General features: G+C 42.8%; 1 protein-coding gene across 6 annotated transcripts; it reads right to left on the minus strand.

Moving 5' to 3' along the window:
- Positions 1-175: 175 nt before the first annotated feature.
- vclb (vinculin b) lies at positions 176-22,862 on the minus strand. 6 transcript variants are annotated; one of them, XM_081697565.1, is made up of 22 exons: positions 22,507-22,524; positions 16,353-16,423; positions 16,077-16,139; positions 15,823-15,973; positions 15,356-15,464; positions 15,118-15,240; positions 14,051-14,211; positions 9,992-10,085; positions 9,682-9,829; positions 9,046-9,199; positions 8,584-8,759; positions 8,159-8,349; positions 7,000-7,199; positions 5,533-5,661; positions 4,974-5,123; positions 4,506-4,614; positions 3,919-4,221; positions 3,561-3,685; positions 2,843-3,028; positions 2,473-2,676; positions 1,756-1,860; positions 176-1,435 (listed from the first exon to the last, which is right to left on the minus strand). In XM_081697565.1, exons 4-22 carry the CDS (start codon positions 15,931-15,933, stop codon positions 1,289-1,291), a joined length of 2,925 nt encoding a protein of 974 aa, XP_081553691.1. In that variant the 5' UTR covers positions 15,934-15,973; positions 16,077-16,139; positions 16,353-16,423; positions 22,507-22,524; the 3' UTR covers positions 176-1,288. The 6 variants fall into 6 exon arrangements, with proteins under 6 accessions (XP_081553691.1, XP_026887514.2, XP_026887515.2 ...); XM_027031713.3 differs by lacking the exon at positions 16,077-16,139 and having other exon boundaries at positions 22,507-22,861; XM_027031714.3 differs by lacking the exon at positions 16,077-16,139 and having other exon boundaries at positions 9,992-10,082; positions 22,507-22,860.
- Between the last annotated feature and the right edge of the window lie 4,889 nt (positions 22,863-27,751).

Raw genomic sequence — 27,751 nt, forward strand, 5'->3', positions numbered from 1 at the left:
TGCCCTTTAATATTGGAAGAGTATTGCACTCTTCTGCTCTTTTCTTTCTTAAAATATAACTCACTCATGTTTGGTGTTCGCTGAATGTTTGGCATGTACTGTAGATCTCCATCAAGAAGCGGGGTCAGCTCATTCTCGATATGTTGGCTATAAAACTTACTACCATCACTCATAATTCTGTTCATAAGTAGTTGTTTTAATAAGGCACAGGAACAAGTCTTACAGGGCAGACTGATATTTACATTCAAATTGCTGGTCACCATTAGAAATGTACTATAAAGCATTAGAATTCTTATGAACATTAGTGTATTTCAGCTGTGTGATTACCTTTCGAACATTAAAAGATGGCAGAGTACACACAGGCAAATTAGCCTTGGTTAATGCTGAATACACACTAGAGCACCAGGCCAAAGGCCTAAATTGGTTCAGGAAAAATGTTTGGTTCTGAATGACACAGACTAACAAAAATCCAATAACAAATGTGATCAACTTCACAGAGATGCCAGTTACAGGAAATGGAATAAAATCCAACCAATCTGTTCCCATAATTTCAAGCAGAGTAAAATGTTCAGAGTCATGTAGAATGTGAGTGGTTTAACTATTTCAGCCCCCAGTGCTCATTCCCTTTTGATACACAAACACAAAAGCAAATCGGAAGATCAGCAAATCTTTGGCAGTACTACTGACAAAGCATAAAACGTAAAAGGAATATGGCCTTAAAATAAGATTCCTACACGTTTCAGTGATTATTCTTATTTTACCACGCACACCTGATTTAAGCGGCTCCTCCATATAGAGCCAAACACTGAAATGAATACAATGGTTTATTACTTTGGGGAATATAAGGATTCAGTACAAAAGAATACAATTTGTGCAATTTGTTACAGGAGAATTTCAAAAAGTCCATCATACTTTGTATGCCTACAACATGAAAAGTACAGGAAAACATTAAAGGTTTAGGAAAGTAACAAACAATCTTTACCAGATTTAAATATAAAACACACTTGGGATCACTCAAACCTGTTTTTAACACAAATTATAAAAGGAATTTTCCCTTAGAAAATAATAGCAGTTGGAGTGACATGGGCAATCCCTTAGCTTACATTCTCTGACAGAGATTTGTAAGAGCAGCAGATATACAAGTTTGGGATAAAGGGCTTACCAGCTAAACCTGAGGGGAACTGTATCAGAGAGAGAGAGACAGAGAGAGAGAGAGAGAGAGAGAGTGGTAGTGGCTGGTGCTGTGTGTGGTGTGTGCTTGTGGAAGTGGTCCAGATGTAATGCTCTCTCACTGGTACCAGGGCGTCTTCCGGACCCAGCGGAGGGTAAATCCAGCGTCCGTGCGGATCTTAATTGACGCAGCCTCTGCTTCCCGCACAGTCTCCTTGACGGACTGCATGAGGTTCTGAGCATTATGAACGAGCATCTCTGTAGCCTGCATAGAGCAACAAAATCACCATTACTATTGTTAAGAGCACAGCTCATGGGGTTGGGCATAGAGACAAAAAGTGAGAAAAACAGATGGAGAGCGAGAGAGAGAGAGATCAGACATAAGGTTGGTGATCAAATTCATTACTTTTATTTTATTAAAAATTGGTCTTTTACCAAATTTTGTACCTCAACACCTAAATAATCTTCTGTATGGGAAGACAAGTCCAGTTCCTTCAACTTACTACCACTAATTCAGTGAAATGATGACTGAAGACATTACCAGACAGATGTTAAGACAGAGAGACAGATCTAGCTAAGTCTCACCTGCTCAGATTCTTCCTCACTAATGTTAGTGCGTCCCAGCATGGTAGCCTTTACTGTAGACAGAATCTTCAGTTGGGTGCTGATTGTGGGTATACGCTCACAAACCTGCAGAAAGGCAGAGAGACAATTCAGAGAGACAGACGCAAATGTTTAGCTATGCTGGCAAAGTTCTACATAGGTGTGTTGTATGTGGAGGAGGAGGAAGGGTACCCCTGTGCAGGAGCAAATTTACTGTTTATTTTCATTGTTATTTTTTGTTTGACCACCGGGGGGTGCTTGAGACGTTAACGCTCACTCCAAAAGCACAGTCTGAAGGCAGTACGGTTGTCTTAAGAAGTCAACAGTATTTTGACCATATTGTTCACAGCAACAGGCATTGTTTTTTTTGTTTTTTGTTTTTTTTGGGGGGGTGGGCATCAGGGGGGGTTTGTTGTTTATAGAATATGCCTGGACATAACAAATCTTTCCAATAGCTATGGACAAGTGATTTCTTGACTCCAGTTTTATGAGCAGTCCTAATAGTGATGAGTCAGCCATAGTGAATCCACCTCATTGTAGTGACTACTTAGCTTCATAGGAAAGTCACTACACTCAGTGTAAAAATTGGTGTGTGCATATCTGCATTAGGTTATTGTTGTGTTTGTGTACACATGTACCTGTCATAGGTTAAGGATATTGTGTAGGTGTGTATTTACATTAGGTGGAGGGTGTGTGTACCTGCAGTAAGTTGGTCCTGATGCGTTTGTCTGTGCATTGCTTGGCAACCTCTTTGGCGAGGCGAGTCACCTCATCGGAGGCTTTGGCGATGTCTTTAGCACACTGAATTAGAGCACGCTTATTGCCACTGCCCCCCCGCACCAGCCGAGACATCTCTGCCATCAACAGAGCCATGCGCTTTGCTGCACCAATGATATCATTACCCTGGAGGCACAGACATGCATGTGCTTTTACAATACAGAAATATATATTTAATATCAGTGTAGCCAACAGGCCAGTTATTTTAGGCTAATGACCTCTTTCTCTCTCTCTCTCACACACACACACACACACACACACACACACACACACACACACACACACCCCCTACCTTGCTGGACCACTTGCGAGCTTCATCATGGAGTTGTCGGGCAGCGACCATCATTGGTTCGCTGACCATCTCGCCTGCCCTTTGCTCTGGAAACTCTTCATCCTTCTCCTCAGGAGGAGGGGGTCTCGGAGGCGGCACCTCACCCTCCGGCAGGGGGGGTTTTGGGGGTGCGGTGTCATCATTTAGCTAATGAAGAACCAAAACAATCAAGATGGTGTATGTCAAGCTGACAAGAGTATGTTTGAGTGAATGAGCATGAGGTCACCTGTGCCTGAAACAGTGCTCCAGTCCAGTTATGGACATCTACCACCCTGTAATGTAGTTACAATCCTAATCTTACACAGCTGATCCACTTAACCAAGGCCTTCAGTAGATTCTTAATATAAGTGCATGTTGGATCTTAACTCTGCAGGATGGAAGAGCTCAGGCACTGGAGCTGAGCAAGCTGTGTTTACAGCAGCAAAACACAAGCAATATTTTAAGATCAGAATAGAGATTCAGCAGCAGTAATTGATTTTGAACTTCTTTCTGCCACTTAACCTTGAATCTCACACCCTTCATCTAAAGCTTGTACCTTAAAAGACATGTATGCTTAATGCTTAGCCTACACTTCTATATGCTGTGTGCAGACAAAATCATTTACAGGCTGATTTACATTTACAGAGATTTAGGGAATAAGGAAAGGGATTAGGGAATAGCAAGCATCTTGCCGACTCACGCTTAGTGGCTCAAGGTCAGGAGGGGGTGGGGGAAAGTCAGGCTCCTGAGGCTGGAAGGCCTCTTGCACTTTAGCTACAGCACCCAAAATTCTATAGCCAGAATCCATAAAGCCTTTTTGAAGAGCTGAGAGAGAAAGCAGAAAAAGATTTTATGTACAGTTATCATTTCAAACTAAATACTTTTTAATTGAATAATAAGCAATACTGTAGCTACATATGGGCATGGTAATAAAGCTAACTGAGAGAGTGAAATTCATGATGCTTCATGTAACAATCACAGCTGTGTTTACATTATGTGCAGTATGTCGGTATTTAAACAATGATTTGGATTAAACAAACATAATGTGATGGTCTCACTTGGATCCTGTATGTTGGCAGCGACAGCCTTAGCCCCCATCACCATGGGAGAGATGGTGCTGCTCAGTTCATCTGAGGCTGCTTTCACTGTCTCACGGAACTTGGGGTCCTCAGAGTTCTCCACCTCCCGCTTGGCCACCAGCAGAATACGATTGGCCCGTCGGGCGATGCTGGTTGCCCCGGCAACCAGCATCTGCGGCTGGTGATTGGCCATGGCAACCTGACATTTCTCCAGATCATTTTTAATTGCCTCTTCAGAAGCATCTAATAGCGACTTGGTATCTATTGCTTCGTCCACCAGAGCTGAGAGTGGGTGAGAGTGAGAGTGAGAGTGAGAGAGAGAGTGAGAGAGAGAGAGCGAGAGAGAGCGAGAGAGCGCGAGTAAGAGAGAGAGAGAGAGCGCGAAGAGTCAGAAGAGGTCATTTAAATGCTTTTAAAATCCTCTAACTAAATAACAAGAATGAACCAAAATAGAGTATGATGTAGGGGAGGGATGATCTGTCCTGCTTGCACTAATAACTATTTTCCTCTTTGCTGAAAGAACAGTGTTGTGTTGGAGTTAAACAAATGGTGCCATTTGAACTCACCAGTCATCTTCTCCACATTGTCGATCCACTGGTTTTTCATGGTTTCAAAGTGTTCCTGCGCTGCCTGGTTTCCAGGGTTCTTCAGAAGGATCCGAGCAGCAGAGACCACCTGCACACAAATCACAAAAACACTCACTATCTACTGCCAGCTTCACCATTAGCATCTACCTCTACTCTCACCATCACATGCACATTTAGTGTGTTTGTTCCCTGAGAACCAAACCTACACCCTTTATGTTGCCAGCACTTTTCTCTACATGCACAACAAGATGAGATTCATCACAAACACCATTACCTTCTACCATTTACTCTCACCATCAGGAACACATTCACCATCTAACATTTACCATCACCATTTACTCTCTTATCTGCCTCTACTATTACCATCATAAATCACCAATATGCCACCTGCCATTACCCCAAACTGTACACATGCATGGTCCAGCTCTCGCAGACCCCCCTCAATACCTGTGGTGTTAGGTCTCTGGCAGACTTCACTGCAGCATGTATTCCCTCCACCGTGCTTCGATTCGCTGTTCCCACAGCAGCAGCCTTTTCTGCTGTCGCCCCCAGCCGCCCAGCATGGGTCTCAAAGTTCGCTGCCCGCTCCTCAAACACCTATACACGCACCCACCCACACACACACACACCCCAGTTTAAGATGTAGATTTAAACTTGAAGTGACTGAAGACGCAAACGTTATGCTCTGCAGCCAGAGAACATGAGAGCATGTGGTTTGGTCTCCTGAGTGCCTTATTCTTGCAGTCCGCTGTGGAATGTAGTGAGAGCTGTATTTTTCCACTTCAATCAAAAGGAACTTTTTCAAAACAACAGTGCAGCTTATATTTAAATAACACTGTGATAGACTGTTCATTATTTGTTGGTAATTTGGGTAGCCGTGTTCCCAGTGGTGATTTACATATTACTTGATAAATATAAATGCATGTAGAAGTCTACATATTACAAAATACACAAAGGCTTCAGCACGTGTGTGTAACTATATGGGGTGGGTGGGTAGGTAGGTTACCTCCTCTCTGTTTGGGGTGCCTTGTGGAGCAGTTGCAGCTACAGAGAGTAGTTTGATGGGGGTGGTTGTGTCACTGAAGATGTCTGACACTTCCTGGGTCATGGCCTCTTGCATTTGACCCTTCAGTTCCTGAAACAGACAACAGACACAAACATTGAAAAAAAAAAAAAAAAAAAAAAAGTGGAATATTTATGAAGATTCTATGAAGACGACTCCAGGGAGTAGTTAAAAATGTAGCCACAATAAAAACTGCAGTGTAGTACATAAGATTTCCAAAGAAAGGATGATCAAGGCCAATGACCTTGATTAATAATGCAGCAGAACCCTTTGGAAATCATAACCTCTTTTCCACTGTATGGCCGAATGGTTTTAAGTACAGGCAGTAACTTTTCCAGTTCAGCATGGCACACATACACACTGTGCTCAGCATAGTTATCTAACTGTTGTCAGAGCCACAGAACCGTTAGGGTGGCATGGCATAATGACGGAGAGATTCACTGACTAGTTCTACACAAATGGAGGAAGGCCTTCTGTTGGCTTCTCTCTCTCTTGCCAACGGTTGGCATTTCAATATGTCCTTGCTGTTTTGCACACACGAAAAGTAACTAATAACGGTCCAAACTCCAGATATCCAGATTATCTAGCTCATCATGCACATGTAGGGACCAGAGTTGTTTACTTTTCACTGCTACAAATACTTCATGACTGATTTCCAGCACATTGCTCGTGGACAGTTCAGAATGCACAGAGCAGCCAGACACAATGGCATGGCCACAGTAACCCTTTGGTCCCACAGTGGAAATGAAGCTCTTATGTAATACAATGCAATTTCTCATACCTCTACACACACACAGTTTTTATTCATGCTTCTGGGGAGCTTATTTGGATTCTAAACATGGTGAAACTTAAAATATGTTGGTAAGCAAAGGAGACTTGACAAAATTGTCAACCGCGTGAATATAATGCAAACTGTGCCAACATTAACATTTATAATGCTGACATTATAAAAGGAGTGGATGGCACTCTTTGGGGGAGGACATAATCCAGGCTAATAGGACTTACCTCACCCAGTAGATTTATAGGATTAACTGGACTTTGATCACCCAGTAGACTCTGAATGATTCAAATATTTTAGCCTCATATTCAGAGAATAAGAGAGTGTGAACTATTCACAAGAGAACTGAAGATGAATAATTCCTTGAGTAAAAAAAAGACTTAAAAGTGCTGAGAGCAGTCTGGGTCTTATTTGAACTGCTGAACAACACGTGGGGGAAACTGAGAGAAATTTCAGCCGAGAGGATGAGTAGGGTTAGTGGTTGACTACCCATTGTTACAAGTCCAAGGGTTAACAAGCATAGGAAACGCCACTGTGTGTGAAAGAGTATTTGAGTGTATGATTAAGAGTGTGTGTGTGTGTGTGTGTGTGTGTTTGAGTAGAGGGAGAGGGAGAGAGAGAACATGTTCTACCTTAAGTGCATCCTGTAGCTGATGTGCGAGGGCACGAGCGTGTGGTGTGTCTGCACCTCCACGGGCCGACATCTCCGCCAGCTGACCCATCAGCTGCTCCACCTGCTCACACTTCCCCAGAAGCTCCGCTCGCTGAGAGCCTGGCAACACGTTGGCCAGGCGACGGCCCTCAGCAACCAGCCCACGAATCGCTGCTTGACCTGAAGAAGCACACAAAATACACAAAACTAGTTGTGTACTACTCCAATATACAGGATTGTGATCAGCACTCAACTAAATCATGTGACCGAACCAGTCATTACTGTTTCTTAGCCATGAACTTTATAAAACTGTAATAATGCATTATAAAGATTTTAAATGTTTAGAAGTTTGCACAAGCCTAAAAATTATTTTCATGCGTTGGAATTAGTTCCAGGAGAGAGTGGAATTAGCATCTCTACAGAGAGAACACCCAGAATCCCCAAGAGCAGTGACAGCAGGTTTGACCCTGGAGAGCTCTGAGTCTCTGCGGTGGCATAACATATGAATGAATTCAGACTCAGCACAGACAGCTGACCTTGCCTTCTGTCAACAGTAACCTGGCAACGACTGCTGGGTGATTAGCAACCTGCTTCTATTATATATGCTGTTAAAACTGAAAGTGAGATTTTAGTACACTGGGCCAATACTTAGGGGGATGGTATTAATGATATAAACAAACTTACTGAAAGGAAGAATTTTTTTTTTTTTTTACAAAGTAATACTTTGTATATAGCATATATTGTGTATGAAAGTCCATGAAGAGATTATGTTTGTGTCTATGTGTGAGCATGTGTAAGTGCACACAAACCCAACATTAAATGTAAATGGTCCTACCAACAAATCACTGGTCTGAAATTTAACAAGAACTAGATAAATGCTTCCTGAGACCAGTGTCACCATTTGCTCATCACTGCTCACAGGAGCTGGAAACAGGGAAATTCACTTACATAGTCGTCTTACATGCAAAGATAAAATCATGAAGAGATTTAATTGTTTGATATAAAATTCAAACATGTCTGGGTGTTCAGATTATTGCTTAATATTATGCAATTTTGGATGTGGACATTTTTTGGCATGTATTTAACTGTGTGTACAACCTCCAACTTAGCTATTGTACAGAGTGAGCACATATACCCACCCACGCCACCATCGTCCATGCTGGGGTTATCCATCCAGCGCTGGGCCTGCTCCATCTTCCCCTCCAGGTGCACTGCAGCTTTGGCTGGCCGACTGTTGGCTACAGCGCGGCCCGTTTTGGACTGCAGGTTCTGCAGAGCTGTAGAGATCTGCTTAGCCAGGGCCCGTGCTTCAGGGGTGTCTCCTTTACCCCTGTGTGCACACACACACACACACACATTCAGATGAGTGAGATGCACATTCTTCAAAATTAAAATCACACTGGAATCAGAAACTACTGCATTGGTGAATTAGCATCAGTGTAATTAAGAATAAGCTTACAAATCTTGTCTCAAACACACACGCAAACACAAACACAAGCATCTGCATTCACACACGCACGCACGGTTGCATAATGGGGTGTGTCATGTTGGTGTGGTCACGTACGCCTTCCTGAGCTGGCTCAGTTTGCCCGTGAGGGCAGCGATTTCGCCCATGCTGCGCACAATGTCGTCTCTCTCACGAGGGTCTTCACACAGCTCCGCGATCTTCCTCGCCTCTGCCAAGACCGCCTTCACATGCTCCTCCCCCTCAGGGCCAGCAACAGGGTCTGCTAGCCAGCCCTTCACACACACACACACACACACACACACACACACACACACACACACACTTACTCCTCATCACTGCAGTACAGACTGTTTTTTATCATGTTCAACTTGCAACACCTTGCATCACCTCTAAAAATAAAATTGTGTGCATATGCTGTTATTACATACTAGTTATGCACTCGAAGTGTCTGCATTCTGTTCTAGACCAGTGTTCCTTTTGAGTAGCTGAACTGAACATGCGAGTGTGCCTGTGTGTGTGTGTGTGTGGGGGGTATGATGCCGTTGTGTGCAGGCTCACCTGTGCAGCCTCTGCCCTCTTGGCCAGGGCCTGTTTGGAGTTGGTCATAGCCTCCAGTTTCCGCGCAGCGCTCCCCACCTTCCCCGACAACACGTCCAGCCCCTGAGACACCTGCTGGGCCTTCTGAATGGCCACGGGACTCGTACCTGAACCCCTGTAAACCACACACATACGTATACACACACACACACACACACACACACACACACACACACACACATGTACAGACGTGCACATGCACAGCCCATTTAACATAGTTACCAAAATTCTATGGAGAGGGATTTCATAAAGTCTAAAACCACATTCCATAGGATTTTGTGAAACCGTTGAATATGATCCATTTTCTAGCTGAGATTACTAATAGCTCTGTGACCCACAATCAGAGCATCTCTGAACCTTCTCTTGAGGGCTGTAGTTTGCATTGTTAAAGTAACGCTAATCTCACACAGCTTTATCTAATCAGTCTAATTTCATCTGATCTAATGTGTAGAAGACATCATATTTTAGCTTTGGTAATGTAGCAGGAACAGTAATAAACAGGCTATGAGCTCAGTATCTGAGTTACTGTGTGTGTGTGTGTGTGTGTGTGTGTGTGTGTGTGTGTGTGTGTGTGTACACGCATGTGCCCAGCATTACCTGGCACGCAGGTCTGCCACCTGGTCTGTGAGATGGCCAAGGGTCTTGGCTGTGTCCAGGATCTCTCTCCTCTCCTTCCCAGCACACAGTTCACCCACTTTCCCTGCCTCATCCAATATCTGCCTGACTGCCTGTTCACCTGCCTCACCTGCAACACACACACACACACACACAAAATGCACAAACAAACAATATATGATGTTTCACAGGCATATGTGAGTATATTTTGGAGTGAAAGAGTTTATGAAAGAGTGTGTCTGACAGTGCCTCCTGGGATTGCATGCATGTGTGCGTGTATGGGGAGTAGTACCAGGCTGGGCATTGGGGTCTCTTAGCCAGTTCTTTGCCTGGGCTATTTTAGAGTCGATAAGTGCCAGTGCTCTCTTCATAGTCTCAGTGTCCTTCAGAAAGACAAGAGCAGAGTGAGAACACACATTTGCACATGCATGCATGTGTGAACAAGTACACACACACACACACCCTCATTCTGTGAAACATTAAAGCAGTAGCGTTATGATTTGTACAGGAGGATCAGACTCTGCTCTGACAGCCAGCAGAACCAAATCCCAGGGCTTGTGTTTAATGCCTGATTAATGCTTCTGGTAACTAACCTCTTGAGATGCAAACTCACCATTGACATTAACAGCATTTAGCATATGCAAAAGCATAATTAAAACACTGTTTCTACATATGTCATTCATGCAGGTTTTTCTTTTAGAAATTATGCACAGAACACCCATCATCTGCACATGCAATTTATTAGACTACCCATGCAAATGAGCTCTTTTCATTAGGATCTTAGTAAAATCAGGGCCTGTATGTGTCATCAATATCAAACGGTACTAACATTCTGACAGGATCAACATTTTTTGTTCTACACGTTGAAACGTTTCTGTTGCCCTTAAGCAGTTTTTTTTAAATTATTATTTCTAAACCGATTCCTCATCAGGGAAAATGACAGACACTTCAGACAGTATCCTGCTGCAATAATCACACCAGCTAATGACATTTCGGAGGAAATAATGAAGGGTGCGTGTGTGAGATTAGTCAAGCAATGAAAGAGCATATTTTTGTATGCTTTATGTCAGCCAAGAGCTCTGTGTGTGTGGTGTGTGTGTGTGAGAGAGATTCAGCACATTTCCTTTTTAGGATAAGTTCAGCTGTGGTTCCTTGGGACTGACTCACACATGAGAACGAACACACACACACAGTTTATAAATAATTCAATCTTTATGTCAACACAAAGACAAACTACCTTCTTTTTATTATTTTAACAGTGCTAAAGGCACTGTTTAAGTTGTCATTACACTGTAATCATGGGTTCCATTTTTAGTCCAGGGAGGAGCAAATGAAAAGTCAAAGTTTAATTCATTGTCAACAGTGAATCAATGACTCACATTTCTCCAAAAGGCCACAGTAACTACAGGGGAGGTCTGATACCCCGAGGGCAAAAGGCCATAGTAGGCCCAGGGTGGGTCTGATACTCAGAGGGCAAAAGGCCATAGTAGCCCCAGGGTGGGTCTGATACCCCGAGGGCAAAAGGCCATAGTAGCCCCAGGGTGGGTCTGATACCCAGATGGCAAAAGGCCTGTAGAGTGGTTCCAAGGATATCGTAACTCAGAGCATTCTTGTGATGCCTGGATCCTTAAAAGGCAAATTCCCCTTCAGGAGTGTTTTTAATACAAGCCTTTATGGCCTGTCCGAGAGGCGTTGAGAGAACAATTGCTGAACCTCTGCACACTTGCCAGGACAAACATTTACTTTCAGAATGGCCAAGAGAATCGGCAATTCTTCCCTCCAACAGTATGCCTTGTACTGTCCAGATTTAGCTGTGACATCACAAAGTGTTTAGCTGGGAAGGCAATATACTGACTCCCCACTGACACCATCCAAGCAATCCATCACGGCTACTTTTGAAACATGGGTACAAAAAGGCCAATGTGTGAGACTCCAATGTTTCTGTCAGTAAATAAACACCATTATGTATTTTGAGAAAAAGAGGTGTGTAGCTAATTAATTTGCTTTCACAATGAAGGACTTGAATCTTTAAGCCCAAGTGTTGATGCTCTAAAAAGCTTTGAAAGAACTGCCAAATCATTTACACCAAGGGTGTTAAACTGTGGACGTGGAGAGCTGGACTCCAGGTTCAGAGACCTCCTCACTCCAACACACCTGCCAAAGCTCCTCACAGTGCAGTTTAGTTATTTATTTGTTTCCCATTTTTGATGATAATCAAGAATATGACAATAGGCAGGACAAATCACCTTGTCACTAAAGACCTAACTGGGGAAAAACCCAGGCCTATAATATTTTTGTCCTTTGTTGTAATATACGAGTATGTGGTTGCATGTTTTATGCCATTTCTGTTAGATCTCACCATTTCAAATACACTTTTTAAATAGTAGATTAGATACCAGTTTCAGATTTAGAGGGCTCTTATAATTGAAATAAATAAAAAATACATTAAAATACATACAGTTAAATAATTAAGACTGAACCTGGTCTTTACCTGTGCTTTTGTAACATGCAGGTTTGAGTAACCAGGGAACGCTAGTTCTTCGCTGACTGTCTGTATAATCCATGCTGTGCTGATGTGTGTGCACTCCTACTGATCCACCCACAGTGATTCTGCTTTAAATGCTCTGACAGTACAAATTGAAGCACTGCACAAGATCACTAACACCCTGGACACACACCCTAACTATTCCACAGACACACTGTAATCCAGTAGTAACCCCAGTCCAAACTCTGATTTAACACACAGTGTGCAGCTTCTCTGCACCAGGTAAACAGGTGACATCTAACCCTGCAGAGCAAATGGCTTCCAGAGTGGAGACTGGTCCTCATCCTCTTTATCTGCTATTTATCTCAGGGTGCTTGATGCACCATGCTCCATTATGCAGTGCTGTGACCTGTCCACTATAACCTTGCTAACTACACAAGCTAGTTTTCTGATTTTGTTGTGAAAAACATTATTCATCAACCATGCAAGTATAAAAACAAAAGCTGAACTGAGCTCACAGATGCCAAAGATGAACACACACACACACACACACACACACACACACACACACACCATATTTATACATAAAGTATGCATAAATGTGTATAAATAAATGAGAAAAAAAAAACAAAACAAAACACAGGACAGCGAGAGACTGTGTTTCTTGTTTCATACACTTCCAGGCGGTGCTAGCATAAGGCGGGGCTGAGCTGGGCGGGGCTGAGCTGGGTGGGGCTGAGCTGGGTGGGGCTGAGTTCCATTGAGCCTTCTGTTACTCCAGGCCTTTAGCCCAGACATGGGTCGACTGTCCACAGTTTCCCATAAACAACAGCAGCAGGTTTAGACTTTGCATCTCAATAACTCAGAGGAAGCACCCCGCAATGACTCACTGACACACAGCAGGACAGAGGTAAGGAGAGGAGCTCTGTGAGAGAACCTCACCAGCCTACTACAGGCTCCGCCCACAGCACCACACTCCATTAGTATTGCTTATAATGGCTGGCCTCCACTCAGGACATACACACGTATGCACACCTTTGTCATCTGTCCTTATAGATGACGTCACAGGTAAGTAACTATACACACAAAGCCGTGAACACTCAGACTGTGGGCATGCTCAGAGAGACAGAGAGAGAGTGAGAGAGAGAGTGAGAGTGATCTTACCTTCTACATGAGTAACAGAAAAGAAGGAGAGAGGGGAAAAAGAAAATGATAGACATAAATCACAAAATTTGAACCTCACAAATATAGCAGGAACTGACAGAGGGCAGGAGAAAGGAAACAGGTCACACTCAAAACAGCCAAGAGCACTCAAACTTCGCAGGAAACTCAAATGGCCCAAAATAGTCAGATTGCTCAAAATATTCATCCAAATAGCCCAAACAAGTTTGACTCAAATAGCAAACTCAAACAGCAAACAGCTTTCTTGTTAGAGAATGACTTGACTATAGCTCCTGTGTAAAAGTTCCATTCTCACAAGTTAATTTCTTCATGCATACGCACACACACACACACACACACACACACACACACACGCTCGCTGACAGATGTCCATGCTGCAGTCTGCTTAACACTCGCTAAGAGAGCCAGGAGAGTGAAGAGCATGTATGTGGGTACCTGTGCACACACAAATAAGAACATGCCTACATACTTTGACATATACACACAGGCATGTGCACACATACACATGCAAGTGATTACAAAGAGGTTTTGTGACTTTTTGTGAACACATCTGATTATTTTTACATTTCCTTTGCTGCTGCATTTCTGGCTGGTGTGCATGCAGATCCTCATGTGTGTGTGTGTGTGTGTGGGGGGGGGGGGTAACGTGTGGGGGTGTGTAAGAGAGACGAAATGCTCACACACCTTGCTGGCCCAGGCGTCTTCATCCCAGGATGTGAGCTGAAGCACGCGGATAATCTCGTTGATCTCAGCGCTCATCTTGTCCACGGTGAAGTTCCTGTTCTTAAGGGCCTCGTCCACGCCGTGGCTCTGCCCTGTCTTTGTCGTCACAAAGATCTTTATGCCTGATGGATGGACACGAAAGACACCCCACAGCGCTACAATGTGCGATCTCTATGACAATATTGGCCTTTGCAGTAATGATATATAGTATGTATATAGGCAATCTACCCAGAGTCAGCCATTTCAGAGTAGGGTTCATGGTTTGGATGACTCAGAGCAATCTAATTTTGATAAGAAAAATGCAGCCCAACTAACTAACCATGTCTCCTCAAGGACTTGATAGGTTGTTTTAATGTCACAGTAAAACATATCAAAATATTGTATAGCAATATACTTATAATACAGTATTAAAAAACAACATAATAGAAAGTGCATTTTGGTGAATCGCATCACGGCTGTGATTTGATCATTATGTGTTGCTTACAGAAAGCTATTGCTTTTTTTTTTTTCAAAGCATTTTAGAAAAAAAGTAAAGCAAAGAAGCCCTGACTATTTTTAGTACTGGAAATGATCAAAAATATATCAGAACCTTAGGTTAATGCATTCAAGCAATGAAATGGAGAATGTATGGAGAAATCACTGTGCTGTTATCAGATAACCATATCAACCATTCCGATAGTGTCATTATTATTGTGGTCACCCGATGAAATATTGACTGATATGTTCCACCCATGCTTTTTCACTGTTTTACTTGGAAATACATAATTTCCTGATTCACACTGACAGTAGGCAGTACAACTTTATTAGGAGTTTGTAAGCATCATGAATATACCATAGTTTAAACTAAGTGGTATATGCAGTAGTTTAATAAGCTGTATGAATATGCAGTAGCTATATGAATTTAATTTGAGACAGTGGTGAGATGCAAGTTGCATACATATGCTGTAATGAAATGTAATTGGCAGGAATATGCAATAAGCAGTATGAATATGCAGTAGATTAATATAAGTAGCATGAAGATGCAGTACCTGAGATGAGGATAGGCAGGAGCTCCTTCACTGTGTTCATGGAGTTGACAAGCATGACACGATGCTCCTGATGAGTCAGCTCCTGTTGGCGCTCATCAATCATCTTCGCCATCTTTGTCATTCCTGTATGCACACGCACACACACACACAAACACAAACTCAATCTAGACAGTCTTACCACTGTGGGTGTGTGCAGGGGTTTGTGTGCATGTGCATGCATGTGCTTATGTGTGCATGCCTGGCCCTAGGTTCTTCGTGTACGTGATCAGGTCATCCATTGACTCCACCACCTCAGCAACAGTCAGGTACTCCAGAATGCCCTTACACACACGGATGATTTTCCGTACCTGTGGGTGAGGGAACAGAGAGGCTCTCAGGTCCTTTCACACGGGAGGTGTACGCAGCTGTTCTGGTTCTGCTTAATCCCATTAGGCTGTTCTGATTTTTATATTCTGTGTCACATTTACCCAGACATTCTCAGTTTGGATAATAACTTTTTCCATAATTCTGGCCTGTACTTTTTGTGTCTGTGTCCATTTGTATTTGCATGACTATTTATGTGTGTGCATTTGCATGGCAGTATTTGCATGACTATGTATGTGTACATTTGTATGGCAATGTCTGTGTTTGTAAACATAGGATTGTGCGTATGTACGTGTACAACTGTGCGTTTGTGTCCGAGTGTATTTGTGTATGAGCGCGTACCTCAGCCTCGTCAAAGGTGAGGAGCAAGTCAGAGGTTCCTGAGAGGATGCCCCGGGATCCATCGATGAGGTAGTCACGTGCAGGAACGGAGTATGGGTCGGACTTCAGCATCTGAGCCGCCTGAACCAGCTTAGTGCACGCATTCTCCACCCTAGAAAGACAGAGTGAGAGATGGAATACAATAATATATAAACTTTAACCTTGCGTTTATACACACACACACACACACACACACACACACACAGTTTACCCACCTAGTTCATTCACCACAAAGAGAAGATCTGTGAACATTCTGCAGTGTTCTAATGCAGTTCCTCCTGAAAGCCACGAACCCACTGAGTACACCATTATCAGATTCATCACACAGTTCCTCTGCAAAACCCGCCCTCACTCTAATTCCCTACCCCTACACACTTCATTAGCATGTATACAAACACTTCATGAACCATTACTGACTGAAATGACCAAAGAGAGAAAAAAGACAAGGAGAGAGCTTGTGTGAGCATGTGTTGTAGGTTAATGCATCTTACTTAATGAATGCAGGAGGCATGTCTCTCTTCATAACGGCATCTTCCGTAGTTTGCACTGTTTCCTTCCCCACCTGTACATGCACACAAGCAATAAAACAAAGTGAATCTTCTGCAGAGGAAAACCATGCGAACAAAGCACATCCATTTCAGCTTCAGTAATGACCAACATCTTACAGTCATACCAGGGTAAACAGGACACTGTGGGAAGACTATCTGGACCACAAACAATCCCAGTGCTGTGTCTTGAGTTCAGTACCCCACTGAGTAAACAATCAGAACAATGAAGAAAGCTACTCCACCCAAACAACCCTCATCCGGTCAGAGCTATACATGTCTTTTCACTTCATGAGTGTGGCTTCAATACACAGGGTCAACACACACGAGGCTGATACATGCATGCCAAACACCCGCAAAACTGCCCCCTGCACTGGTGCAGGTGTAGATGGGTTCATCAGCAGGTGTAGATGTGTTTTTAAGTAGCAAAGTGCATGCGAGCTAAAAATTAAGCTATTTTGTGCCTCACCAATTTGTAATAACATCACCCACTATCTCCCACACCCTTCCCTTACTGTAACCACCTTATAGACATGTATCTACATGCAGTCTCACGCATGCTTGCACCATACTCTCACCCCATTTTTTAAACAAATAGTTTGTTATTTTTTCAACAAATAGCAAATAGTTACAGCAAGTAAAATATAGCTGTGTGCATTCATGGCTGCAAGTTAATGCATGCCTTTTAGGAGGACAGGGCTTTGTAAAGTGAGAATACTACTGTGTGAGGTCACTACACGTTGTTGGATTCTTATTGGTCGTGTTAGAGCTGAGTAGTAGTAGCATGACGTTTCATGCTTACAAATTAAGAGTAAATGTGCACAGAGTCATGTGAGGACAGGCCTCTGGTTAACTGAAGAGTGTTTCTTTTACTCAAACACCAAGCCAGCACTATGTGCAAATACTGTACACACTCATGCCTTAGCCAAGCTGTTGACGAGCTGAGACATGACTCCTGCACTTTTACATGGTCTGATCCCTGCATGCCCCTCTAACTGTAGCATGACTACAGTATACCTCTGAGTCCAACAAGCAGAACTTCACTAAATGCAGTTGCTAAGCCACAATGATTTTCGTCAGTGTTGTGGATTTTACGAGTGGCTTTTCTGCAGGTATGCCCAGCCCCCAAGTGACATCACTTCTGGCACAGGAGAACCAGAGAAAGACACACCCATTGCTGTTTATTTGCTTTCCAGGACCCTTCTCAGTATCTTTTCCCCTCCTTTCTACAGGATACATTCCCACCATATCTGGTGCAGTGTCGTGAAGTACAACTTGGTCTGGAGTGCAGAGAAATGCATAAGATGAACTTGTGGCTGGCATTTTACAGAGGATCTGCTTTGTTACAGAGCTCCTATACCCTGTTTTGCAACTCATATCCTGTTACAGAACACCCACACCCTGTTACAGAGTTCTTCTGCTCTTCTAAGCAGTTATGCTCTGTTATATGTTATAAACCAGGCAAAATGGGAAATAATGCACTTATGAAAGTCTACTAATCAGAAGTGGTGAGAGGGCTCAAAGAGTACTGTGAGAGGAATTATGCAGCTGTGAGAGGTCTGGAATTATGCACTTTACTGCTAAACCCAGAGCACCAGAGTCAGGCTAACAGATGGTGCTTTGTCTTCCTTCTCTCATCGCTTTACACACACACACACACACACACACACACACACACACACACACACACACACACACACACACACACACCTTTCAATGCACTCTCTACATACAGAGTTTTTAGTGCACTTGCCAGGCAAAGTAAAAGGCTTCATAGAATGCAGGACTGGCATGCATGCATGCCCCCCCACACACACAAACACACACAGACACACACCTCCAAAGTGAAACACACTCACTGTCCTGAGCACAATCTAATAATAACAGGAAGCAGAGTACTTTAGTCACTAATGAATGAAACGACGCAGCAGACACACATGCTGGTGAGCTGTTATTCTACCAGTCAATATATATTACTTATGCAGAATGATTTCATTACTTAGTCTTCAATTCCCTGAAAATTCCCGACAGCAGAGGTTTTAAAGTTAGTAAATCACTATAGATTGGATAAATGCAGAGACATTCACTTATATTCTACAAATTACAACAAATAGAAGAGGGAACATGGACCTTGGAGTGACTAACCCAGGAAGCACTCAGCCCTGTGTGCGTGGGTATGTGAGTGCGTGGGTGCATGGGTGTTCTCTTTCTCTCACTGTTCTGAGAGAGTAATCCTCATCACATGGTCAGGACTTGGCTCTTTACCTTCCTCCTGGCCAGCGCACACTGGAAATGCACACCTACACTCACATGCACAAACTCTCACACACATACAAATGTGTACACACGAGCAAACATGGCATGATGGCACAAATACACACACACACAAGGACTGTCACGCACGTGTGCGCATACTGCTATAAAACACCCTAGTTTCATAATGCTTTGATTATTTAATAAATGACTACAAGAATGTTAAAGAATGTTAAAGAATGTTAAAATCATATTATGGGAAGCACTCCTCTTATGTCTTTCATACATAGGATGTGAAGGGTATGAGGTAACAGTGCGGCCTTGATAACACTTAAATTAGCGCCGGCAACAACTTCAAAAAGAAAGTGGAAAGATGTGCAGTGTACTCAAGACAGTCTAGGTTCACAACAACCCTGCCTACATACAGATATAAAGAAAAAGCACATGAACATTTACGTGTGTGGGGCTTTAGGCATTTACCCTTCCAGAAGACTGATTCTTACAGTAAATCACTGTGGAGCGAGTGAGTGCTCATGCATATACAAACCAGATAGGTGGGTTTATTTATATTAGCCAACTATACATTTGCATGAAAATTAAAGGGCTTAAGGAAAGGGTGGGGTTTCAGGGTGTGGAAGGGGAGCTGTGGTTCTTTGCCACAGTAATAGAGGCTTCACTTCTGGATGACAACAGGAACATCAGAAGTCAGTACCCCATACAGGTTTTCAAGGACACACTGTTGCATGAGCAGATAGCTGTTTCAGAGTAGGTTATAAAGGTAGAACTAGACAAAAAATATATCGTTTCGGCAGGGAAAGGTGTGGCTAAGTTGGGGGTAAATTAAATAACTGGGGCTGCTTAGGCAGAGGCAGAGAAAGAGAGAGAAAGTGAAATTGACTGTGGTGGATCTCCAGACCACACCCAGCTTTGCAGAGGCTCCCCAAGCAGCTGCAAGAAGTCATGAAGTCCAGCTCAGTCTCCAGCTCAAACGGAAGCATGTTGAAGTTCAGCACTGCTCTGCAGACCCTTCCAGACTACCCAACAACTATGGACCACCAGATAACCTCAAACAGCACCATGTTCGTGAATATAAACAACATGTCTCCTACCAACACATACTGGTGAACAGAGCTCACAGAACACAACACAACACAACAACACTGGAGCTGACTTGGGGGCCCCACCCTTTGAGTCTTGGATCCTCTCAAGGTTTCTTCCTCATGCTCTGTGGAGTTTTTGCTTGCCACTGTCACCCTTGGCTTGCTCACTGGGAGCTTGGACTCAGACATTTGTAAAGCTGATTTGTGACAACAACTGTTGTAAAAAGCATTATATAAATAAATTTTACTTGACTTACAATTGTATAACCCCAGTTAAAACAGTGCAATGTGTGGATATGGATGATAACCATTCCATAAAGAAATATGAACCCTGCTTGCAGTGAGCTCTTGTTGCCTGCATGTAAGAAAGCCTTATGTTAATTATCAGTAAGAGCACCTTTTTTTCAGGTCTACATGAAAGCTCAGTACATGGGGTACTGAACACATCTGTGTATTTTCCACTGTAGCTCAATCCTTAAATCATTGTTGCAATGTAGGAGATACAAAAAGAACCCAGAACAACATGAACCAATCCAAATTCGGACATGGCATGTTCTCTGAGAATTCCCTGCATTCCAGTTGCTCATCTCTCAGCAAGCGCTGCACTCTCCACCAAGACAACTGTTCCCACTGAGGACACACTCAAGCACGCCTTCTCTCCAGTGGAAAGCCTGAGTTCAGCACGGTCACCATAAACACCATCGTGGCTCCAACAGATGCCTGGAGCAAAGTCAGCTTGGCCTAATGCAAGACCTTGTCCTCTGTGTAAGGACTCGCACGCATGGAACATCTTGACCAACAGTGAACCGGTTCTGTGGAGAAAGTGGATGCTGACGCGGCTCCGTAGGGGAAGTCACTGGGCTGCTCAATGGAAAATATTGCAAACTGAAATGCAGGGATTCCTCAGCACTGAGTAGGAGATTCACTCAACCAGCAGCTGACGATGTAGTCTATACACTAACCGTAACTCCTCCATCCACGCGAACCCTAACACCCCCCCACAGTAACTCTCTCTGTACTATATGACACTGCATGACAATCCTGTATGACTTTGAATACTAAGCCTAATCTTGTGTAATAACCCCAAGAATAGTGAACCTCTGTGCACTAAACCTGATGTGCACAGGGCCTCCTGAAACAATTAACAGTAGTGAGTCCTGAATGAGCAGGTGTTAGCAGCTTAAAGAAGTTCAAGTTAAAGAGCCTACTGAGGGACTCTCTCAGTTCTTCTCACACTTTCCTATTTCTTGTCCCTCACTTTTCCTCTTTTGCCTGGGAAACATAAGCAGGCATGCGCATCTGAGTTGGCCTGACACAGTGTGCATAATGGAGCTCAAGGAAAATTTACAGTGAAAGGACAGAAGCCCCTCCTGTCTGCTCCTAGACTGGGCACTTTCCACTAAACTCCAGTTTCGTGCTGCTGTTTCCAAACAATTCCAGAATGCAGGCTGGCACTGCGTCGGAAACATGCGCTCATCCTTCCAACAGTGCAAAATTCGTCAAAGTCACGCTCAAATTCAGCAAGGGAACAGTTGCACGCAACAAAAATGATAAATTATTCTTAACTGAAGATATCGGCCAATATCTGAAAAAAACAAACAAAAACAAAATAGTGGGCTTACAGGGGGAGCGAAAGACTTTGAAGGGTGTGAACTGCGAAATGAGCTCAAGAGAGAATTTTAAGAGGACGGGAGCTAAACACACAACTTAAATAAAAGAAGTGTGAAAGCGGTTCGTGTGAGCGCTGCTTCTGCGAAGAGACATGACTGTGTAAACGGCTGACTGACTCACATAACACCAGAGACATGTTTAAGGGCCAGGACAAGTGTTGAAGGGTGTGGACAGTGGAAGAGCATAAGGAGAGAAATCGTCCTGCACCAATCCTGCCCCCCACGCTACATTCCTTATGTCTATTCAACTATCCAGATAAACTGGACACTTATACGTAAACTTCCACATACATCATACGGATGTATCTATAATTATTCATTTACAGATAAATCATAATCCGTTGAGTAAGACGAGGTGACGCTCCAGAGAAGTAGTTAAGATATTACTCCGTCTAAATTTAACTGAACAACTGTTATGGACTCCACAATCACAGGGACAGGACAGGAATAGATTGTGAGGTCAACGTGTCATTCAGACGATATTTACAGCCTTTGGTGAACCTTTCATTTCCCTCTGTTAAACAGAGAAGAACGAGAGAGAGATATGGCGGCGAAAGATAACAGCACTCAGGCGCTGACCGGGCGGCGCTGTGGCTGGGACAGCGGCACTGTTGGAAATGTGTGATATGGGAGATGGTCAGAGGACCAACGTGGCTTTCATAAAACACTCAGATGAAAGGACACTGTGGGGCTAAAGTACCAACACACACCAGGCGAAATGGAGAAATTCATAGATTATATGTCCAAGAAAGCCAGAATGTGATAGCCAGAATGATGTTTCCTTTTTAAAATGTGTGAGATTAGTGTGTTTACTTTGTGCATTATCCAGACAGCATCGCGCGACGATGAGACAAAGGATGACATTGACCCTAACGTTACCCGTCGGGGGCTCGAGAGAAAGGCGAAAACCGCTTGGATCAAATAACTTCAGGAAACTTTAAGCATAATGTAACGCATACTACTCAAGGTTTCCAGGATGCTGAAAAACTTTTAGAGGACCACGCAGTTGCTTAGAGAAGCAAAGACCATTAAATGATCAGTTGCGCTTCTATCGCGTCCTTGTGGAAAGGCACTTACCCTGACGAGGTTGCTGACAGCTGCCTGCACCGCGGCTACGGGAGCGGTAAGATCCGGGATGGCTTTCCCATCTACTTCGCCTTCTTCGTGCATGATCACCAAGTGGGATATCTGTTGAGCCACGGGCTCCAAAATACTTTCTATCGTCTTTGTGTGAAAAACCGGCATGATGAAAACTCAGACGAGCAAGTCGGTAGAAAAAGAAAAAATATTAAGGCGCTTTAAGTGGTTAAGAGCCCTCAGTTCCTAGAGATTCTCTGCAGCGTAGCCAGCTCTGTTTCACTTCGTGAGCACACACAGAAGCTGAACTCTCCTTTCTCCCACCTATCATGGGAAGCGCCGACTGCACGCAGAACAACCTAAACCTTCGCTTCTTACTACAATTGCTACCTCGCAGCCAATAGAATTGTACCGATAGACGCACCCGTGCGCATGATTGGTTCAGGTCAACGCCACTCATCCCTTCTCTCCACCGCCTTCTGCTTTAGTCGAGTTTGCTAGAGACGCGAGTTCTTACCAAATTACGTAATACATTCTCTTGTCCTAAAAAGGAAATTCGGTTCTACCCATGAGTATTCCAACATGCCAAGTTAGCGCTCTGTTAACTGGAATGACGAGGGTGCATTTTGTCCTGGACGCAGTTTCAGTCACTTTTTATATTCTGTTACCCCCAGTCCTGTGCTGTGTTTTGTTTTTGATTCCACAGAACTGTAAACTGGTAGAAAAGATTAGAATCCATATATGGGCCCAGTCAGGGGGGAAAACCGGAACTGGCTCTGGTCGTAGAATTAGCGGTCGAAGGAAATTCCAGTTTCAAAAACTTGGGTTGGGTTTGAGCTGTCAAAATTGCCACAGTAAAGATACGGTTTTGTTTTGTTTTAGTTGTATTTCATATTGTAGAACTAGAACTGGTCATAGTACACTCACATTGACAGGGTGTGATGTACTGTATGTATTGGACCTATAACCGGGACCATAAATTAGAGTTTGCAGTAGTGCAGTTAAACAAAAAAACCACACACATTCCCCCCAGCACTTACACACTGTTGTAACATCAGGGCATTTCAGGAGCCTCAGCCAGCCCAGTGATTCCCACCATTTCCCTGGAGAGTTCCACAGACAGCACTGAATGACCTAATATGGAAGAGTCCAAAAAGCAGGAATTGAGGAACTTGCTGTACACACATCAAGAGTGATGCGCTGAACTCCACATTGCATCTCTTACTGCTCATACATCATACAACTCATACAAATTAGGTACTGCCACTGACTACTGACCATGATGCATTCAGTAGTGCATCTGTGTTCTGACCTAAGTCTTCAGTGCTGTTTCAAGTTAGTGCCTCAAGAGAAGAGTCGCAATTATATTGCCATTTACACTAATGTAATTATACAATTTACAGTTATATTGCCATTTACACGATTGGGTTTACACATTACAGTTAAAAAATAAATCCCATAACCACAAACAAACAAACAAAACAAACCTGTCATGGATTGTATGAAGAGTGTATGAAACCACTGTTTGGCACGTGGCACGGTTTGGTGGTGGGATGAGATGGTGGTCATATTTTATTTCAGTAATGACTAATACTCCTCTACACATCCAGAGTATGATTTTGGTTTGATTTTAGACAGTATTTAAAACATGGGTGTATGCTGGCTTATAAATAATCCATTTAATGTTTATATTGACATAGTTCATTGCTTGCAATATAGATCTAGTTTGTCTCCTGCTGCCATCTGTCTCAGAACCCTGGTGTCTGAGAATCTTTTTCCTCTGAGCTGTGAAGTCAAGATACACAGCTTTATCCAAATGTGCAAAACCTTCCTGTGTTATTGAATTATAATTGCTTGGCTATACTGCGATTTTCTCCGTCTGTATCTTCAAAACTAAGCATGAACCCAGTAAGAGAGGCTGAACCTAACAAGCTTAATAAGTGAGGTTTGGAGATCTCCCCATACTTTTCATTCAGATATAGAGCAATTACAACGAGACGTTTAACTCTATTCTTGATCATACACTTCCATCTAGTGGTCAGACATATAAAAGAAAACATAAAAAGAGGTTTTCAGTATGCTAACAATATAATTGTGAAAGGTACAGTGTTTATGAAATCAGTTCCTTTACTTAGCATATTACACTACAATGTGGCACAGCTGCCAAAACAAAAATAACACACATGCACACACATGCTTAACTTCATAGTTGATTCCACCATCATGCTTCTTTCAAGTAGAAAAATATAAAACGTCTTATTTCAAATAAGTAGAGCAATGCACTGAAATAAGTCCATCTTGTACTTCTAATTATGCAGATGAATTGGCATGTGTTAAAAGTCTATACAATCCATTAACCAGCTTGTCCATGAGTTGTAATGGAATGAAAGTCAGTAAAACACTGAATTAGTCACAGCAGCAGTTTCTGGTCAAGTACAGCCCAGCTCTGGTTCAGGATGCCTGAAAGCCAGCACAGGCTGTTGATTTTCCTGCTCTAAGATGGTCATTAATCCTGGTAATTAACTGAAGAGTCATGCCTTTGAGCAGGGAAATCACAGATACCGGATCAGAGAGATATATTAAGCTTTATTTGAAATCAGTTATTTCCGAGGGAAAGACCCAGCATTTTTCTCTGGAAGTAAATCGCGGCTAGAGAGAGCTTGAAAGTCACTATGCTTCACTTTCCAGATCGACCTTAACAAGAATTTTGCAGAAGCAGAGTGCACTATGCTGTTTAAAGTCTGCAGATACTTTGACAGAATTTCAAACAGTATAAGCAACAGGCAAGAAGGAATATTCTGTGTGTTCAGTGGAGATTTCTTATCATTATTACCATCTGCATTTGAAACATACAGTATCTTGAATGCTTATCTTGGCCATCTGTTCCATTATCTACAAGGAACAAGAGAGCGAGAAAGTGCACAGGAAAGGCTCCTATATGACACTCTACCACAGCGCACAGCGCACACCACACATGCTACAAAAGTGTGTAACAGACTGGTTTTAAAGTGAAGGGTAGCGTGAGTGAATCTGTGTCTGTTGATTGAGAGTAGCAGTGGTGGTTGGCAGTAGTTGCTGTAACTAAAGGGTTAATATAAAAACATGAAAATACAAGAAAGCATGTGAATTTTAATGTAGATACACTTTCTTTCAAAAAGTGCACATTAATACAATTAATAGTAAGAGTTGAACACTACTTATTTTGTTTGGACTCTGTTAGAAAACTCACCATAAATATAAAAAATACCATACTCAGGAAGAACTGCATAATCCAAAACTGAAGAGAGATGTCAGAATTTTTCAGCGCTGCTGTCGACATACCAACTCAAACAGATTCTGCAATAGAGCTGCAATGATGCTCATTAAATCACCAAGATGTCCCTGCATTAGCACAGTGCTGTGCAGGGAAGACCAGGCCTACAAATAAGCAGAAAGATGGGAGAAGCTAAGAAAGAGGAACCCAGCCAGGGGGGCCACTCCTGCAGTTATTGTGAGTTTACTGTTCGTGGCACCAGGCTGGTTTTCGGCAGGATGTAGTGGTTATACTTCATGACGTCAGGTGTAAATGCCAGGGTGGAACTCTCTGGAACATCCTTCTCCCCAACTCACCGCAACAAACAGAAAAGCTCGTACATCCACGTTACATAGCAGTTGGCCACCAGAGTCCCCCTACATAAATCAAACCCGCACACACACACAAGTTATTAAACAAAAAACTTAATTCAGCATAAAAAGTCTTTCTTTTAGATAGATCTAGATGGTTCTGTATATAAACATAAATAGAAGTGTAGATATAAAATTATAATTCAGAGGAAATCAGATACATTTTGTCAAAAGAATAGCTAGTATAAAAAAACAAGATAATGAACTGCCTATTACATTAGGAAAAAAACGCATTCCAGTGCAATTATTCTTTCCATGTTAGATGTAAAATCACATGAAAGTATTGACTTGTCATTGCTCTCCCACATCTCCTAGCTGTTCTGCATAGCTTGGTTCAGGAGTATTGGGATCTCACAGAGCAAACATGTGGATTGTCTGTGTGTACAAGTACTGGGTTGGGATCCACAAATGTTCTGTTACTGGATGAAATAAGAGAAGGTTCAAACTTTCACACCTTGCATACATCGTTGCTCCAGTCTGGAACTCGTGCACATGTTGTTATCTGTGATCATGTTGCCATAGTAATTTTTCCTTGAGCACACATCCTGTGGTAGCAAGTTGACGTTGCCGTCGCCGAGATATTTTACCATAACACACACACAAACAATTTAGTTAAACTTACCACAAATCCACAGCACTTAAACATTTGTACCATAATCTTGAAAACCTGGAAACCCAGATTTGTTTAAGAACATGAGGAGGAAATGGTGGAGAAAAATATTCATGTTACACGTGATGTAATTGTACATTGTACCATGTTGCTCTTTCCCATAGCTGGCGATCCTGCAGGATGTTTATCAGGAAGTGAGAAATAAGGAGGGAGAAACACTGTTCTCACTGAGCTCGACTCCATTGCACAGAGACCTTCCAGCCTGATTATATGCAGCAATGCTAAACACACACACACACACACACACAAACTAGGCAGAACTCTCCCAGAACACCGCTGCCATCCAGTGGTGCTCAACTGTACTTAAAGACCTGCCCACTCTCTAACTACTGCCCAGTTGGACTTCTATAATGCAAATCTCAAAAAGCAAGAGCAACAGCACAATTTAATAACTCTAAATTTCACTAACAATACATACACTAATGGGTCCATGCTAGAAATCGTCCACTGGTCAAACACTGTCATAATTTGTATCCCATGTTAAGGGACGTTCGGGTATATTATTAAGTGTACATCAAATCGGAAGGAACCCTCAGTGATAAAGCAACAGGTGTTAATTTGGAATTTGGATGTTAAAGTTTTCTCTCTGTTCTCTCTTGATTCTATGTTTTTGGTCATTGTGCACCAATTGTTTACTTTAGAACCCCCAGACATAAAAGCATTTTTGCTACATCCCAGAACCCAGCACAGCTGAACAAGAGTTAATTGTTCTTGATTGCTGCTGTGTTGGAAAAAAGTTGACCATGTGGTATAAAGTACTTAAATACTACCTCAAATCCTTCTGAAGATGGCTGGCTATGGGATATCTACCTTGCAGATTTTTCATCCCCAATACAACACATCTGATTCACTTAATAAAGGCCTTCAGTAGTTTTTGAATACTAATTCAATCCTGGTGCATTGACACTATCC

The sequence above is a fragment of the Electrophorus electricus genome, chromosome 15, assembly GCF_041902795.1.
Source record: "Electrophorus electricus isolate QZ-2024a chromosome 15, ASM4190279v1, whole genome shotgun sequence".
Taxonomy (NCBI): Eukaryota; Metazoa; Chordata; class Actinopteri; order Gymnotiformes; family Gymnotidae; genus Electrophorus; species Electrophorus electricus.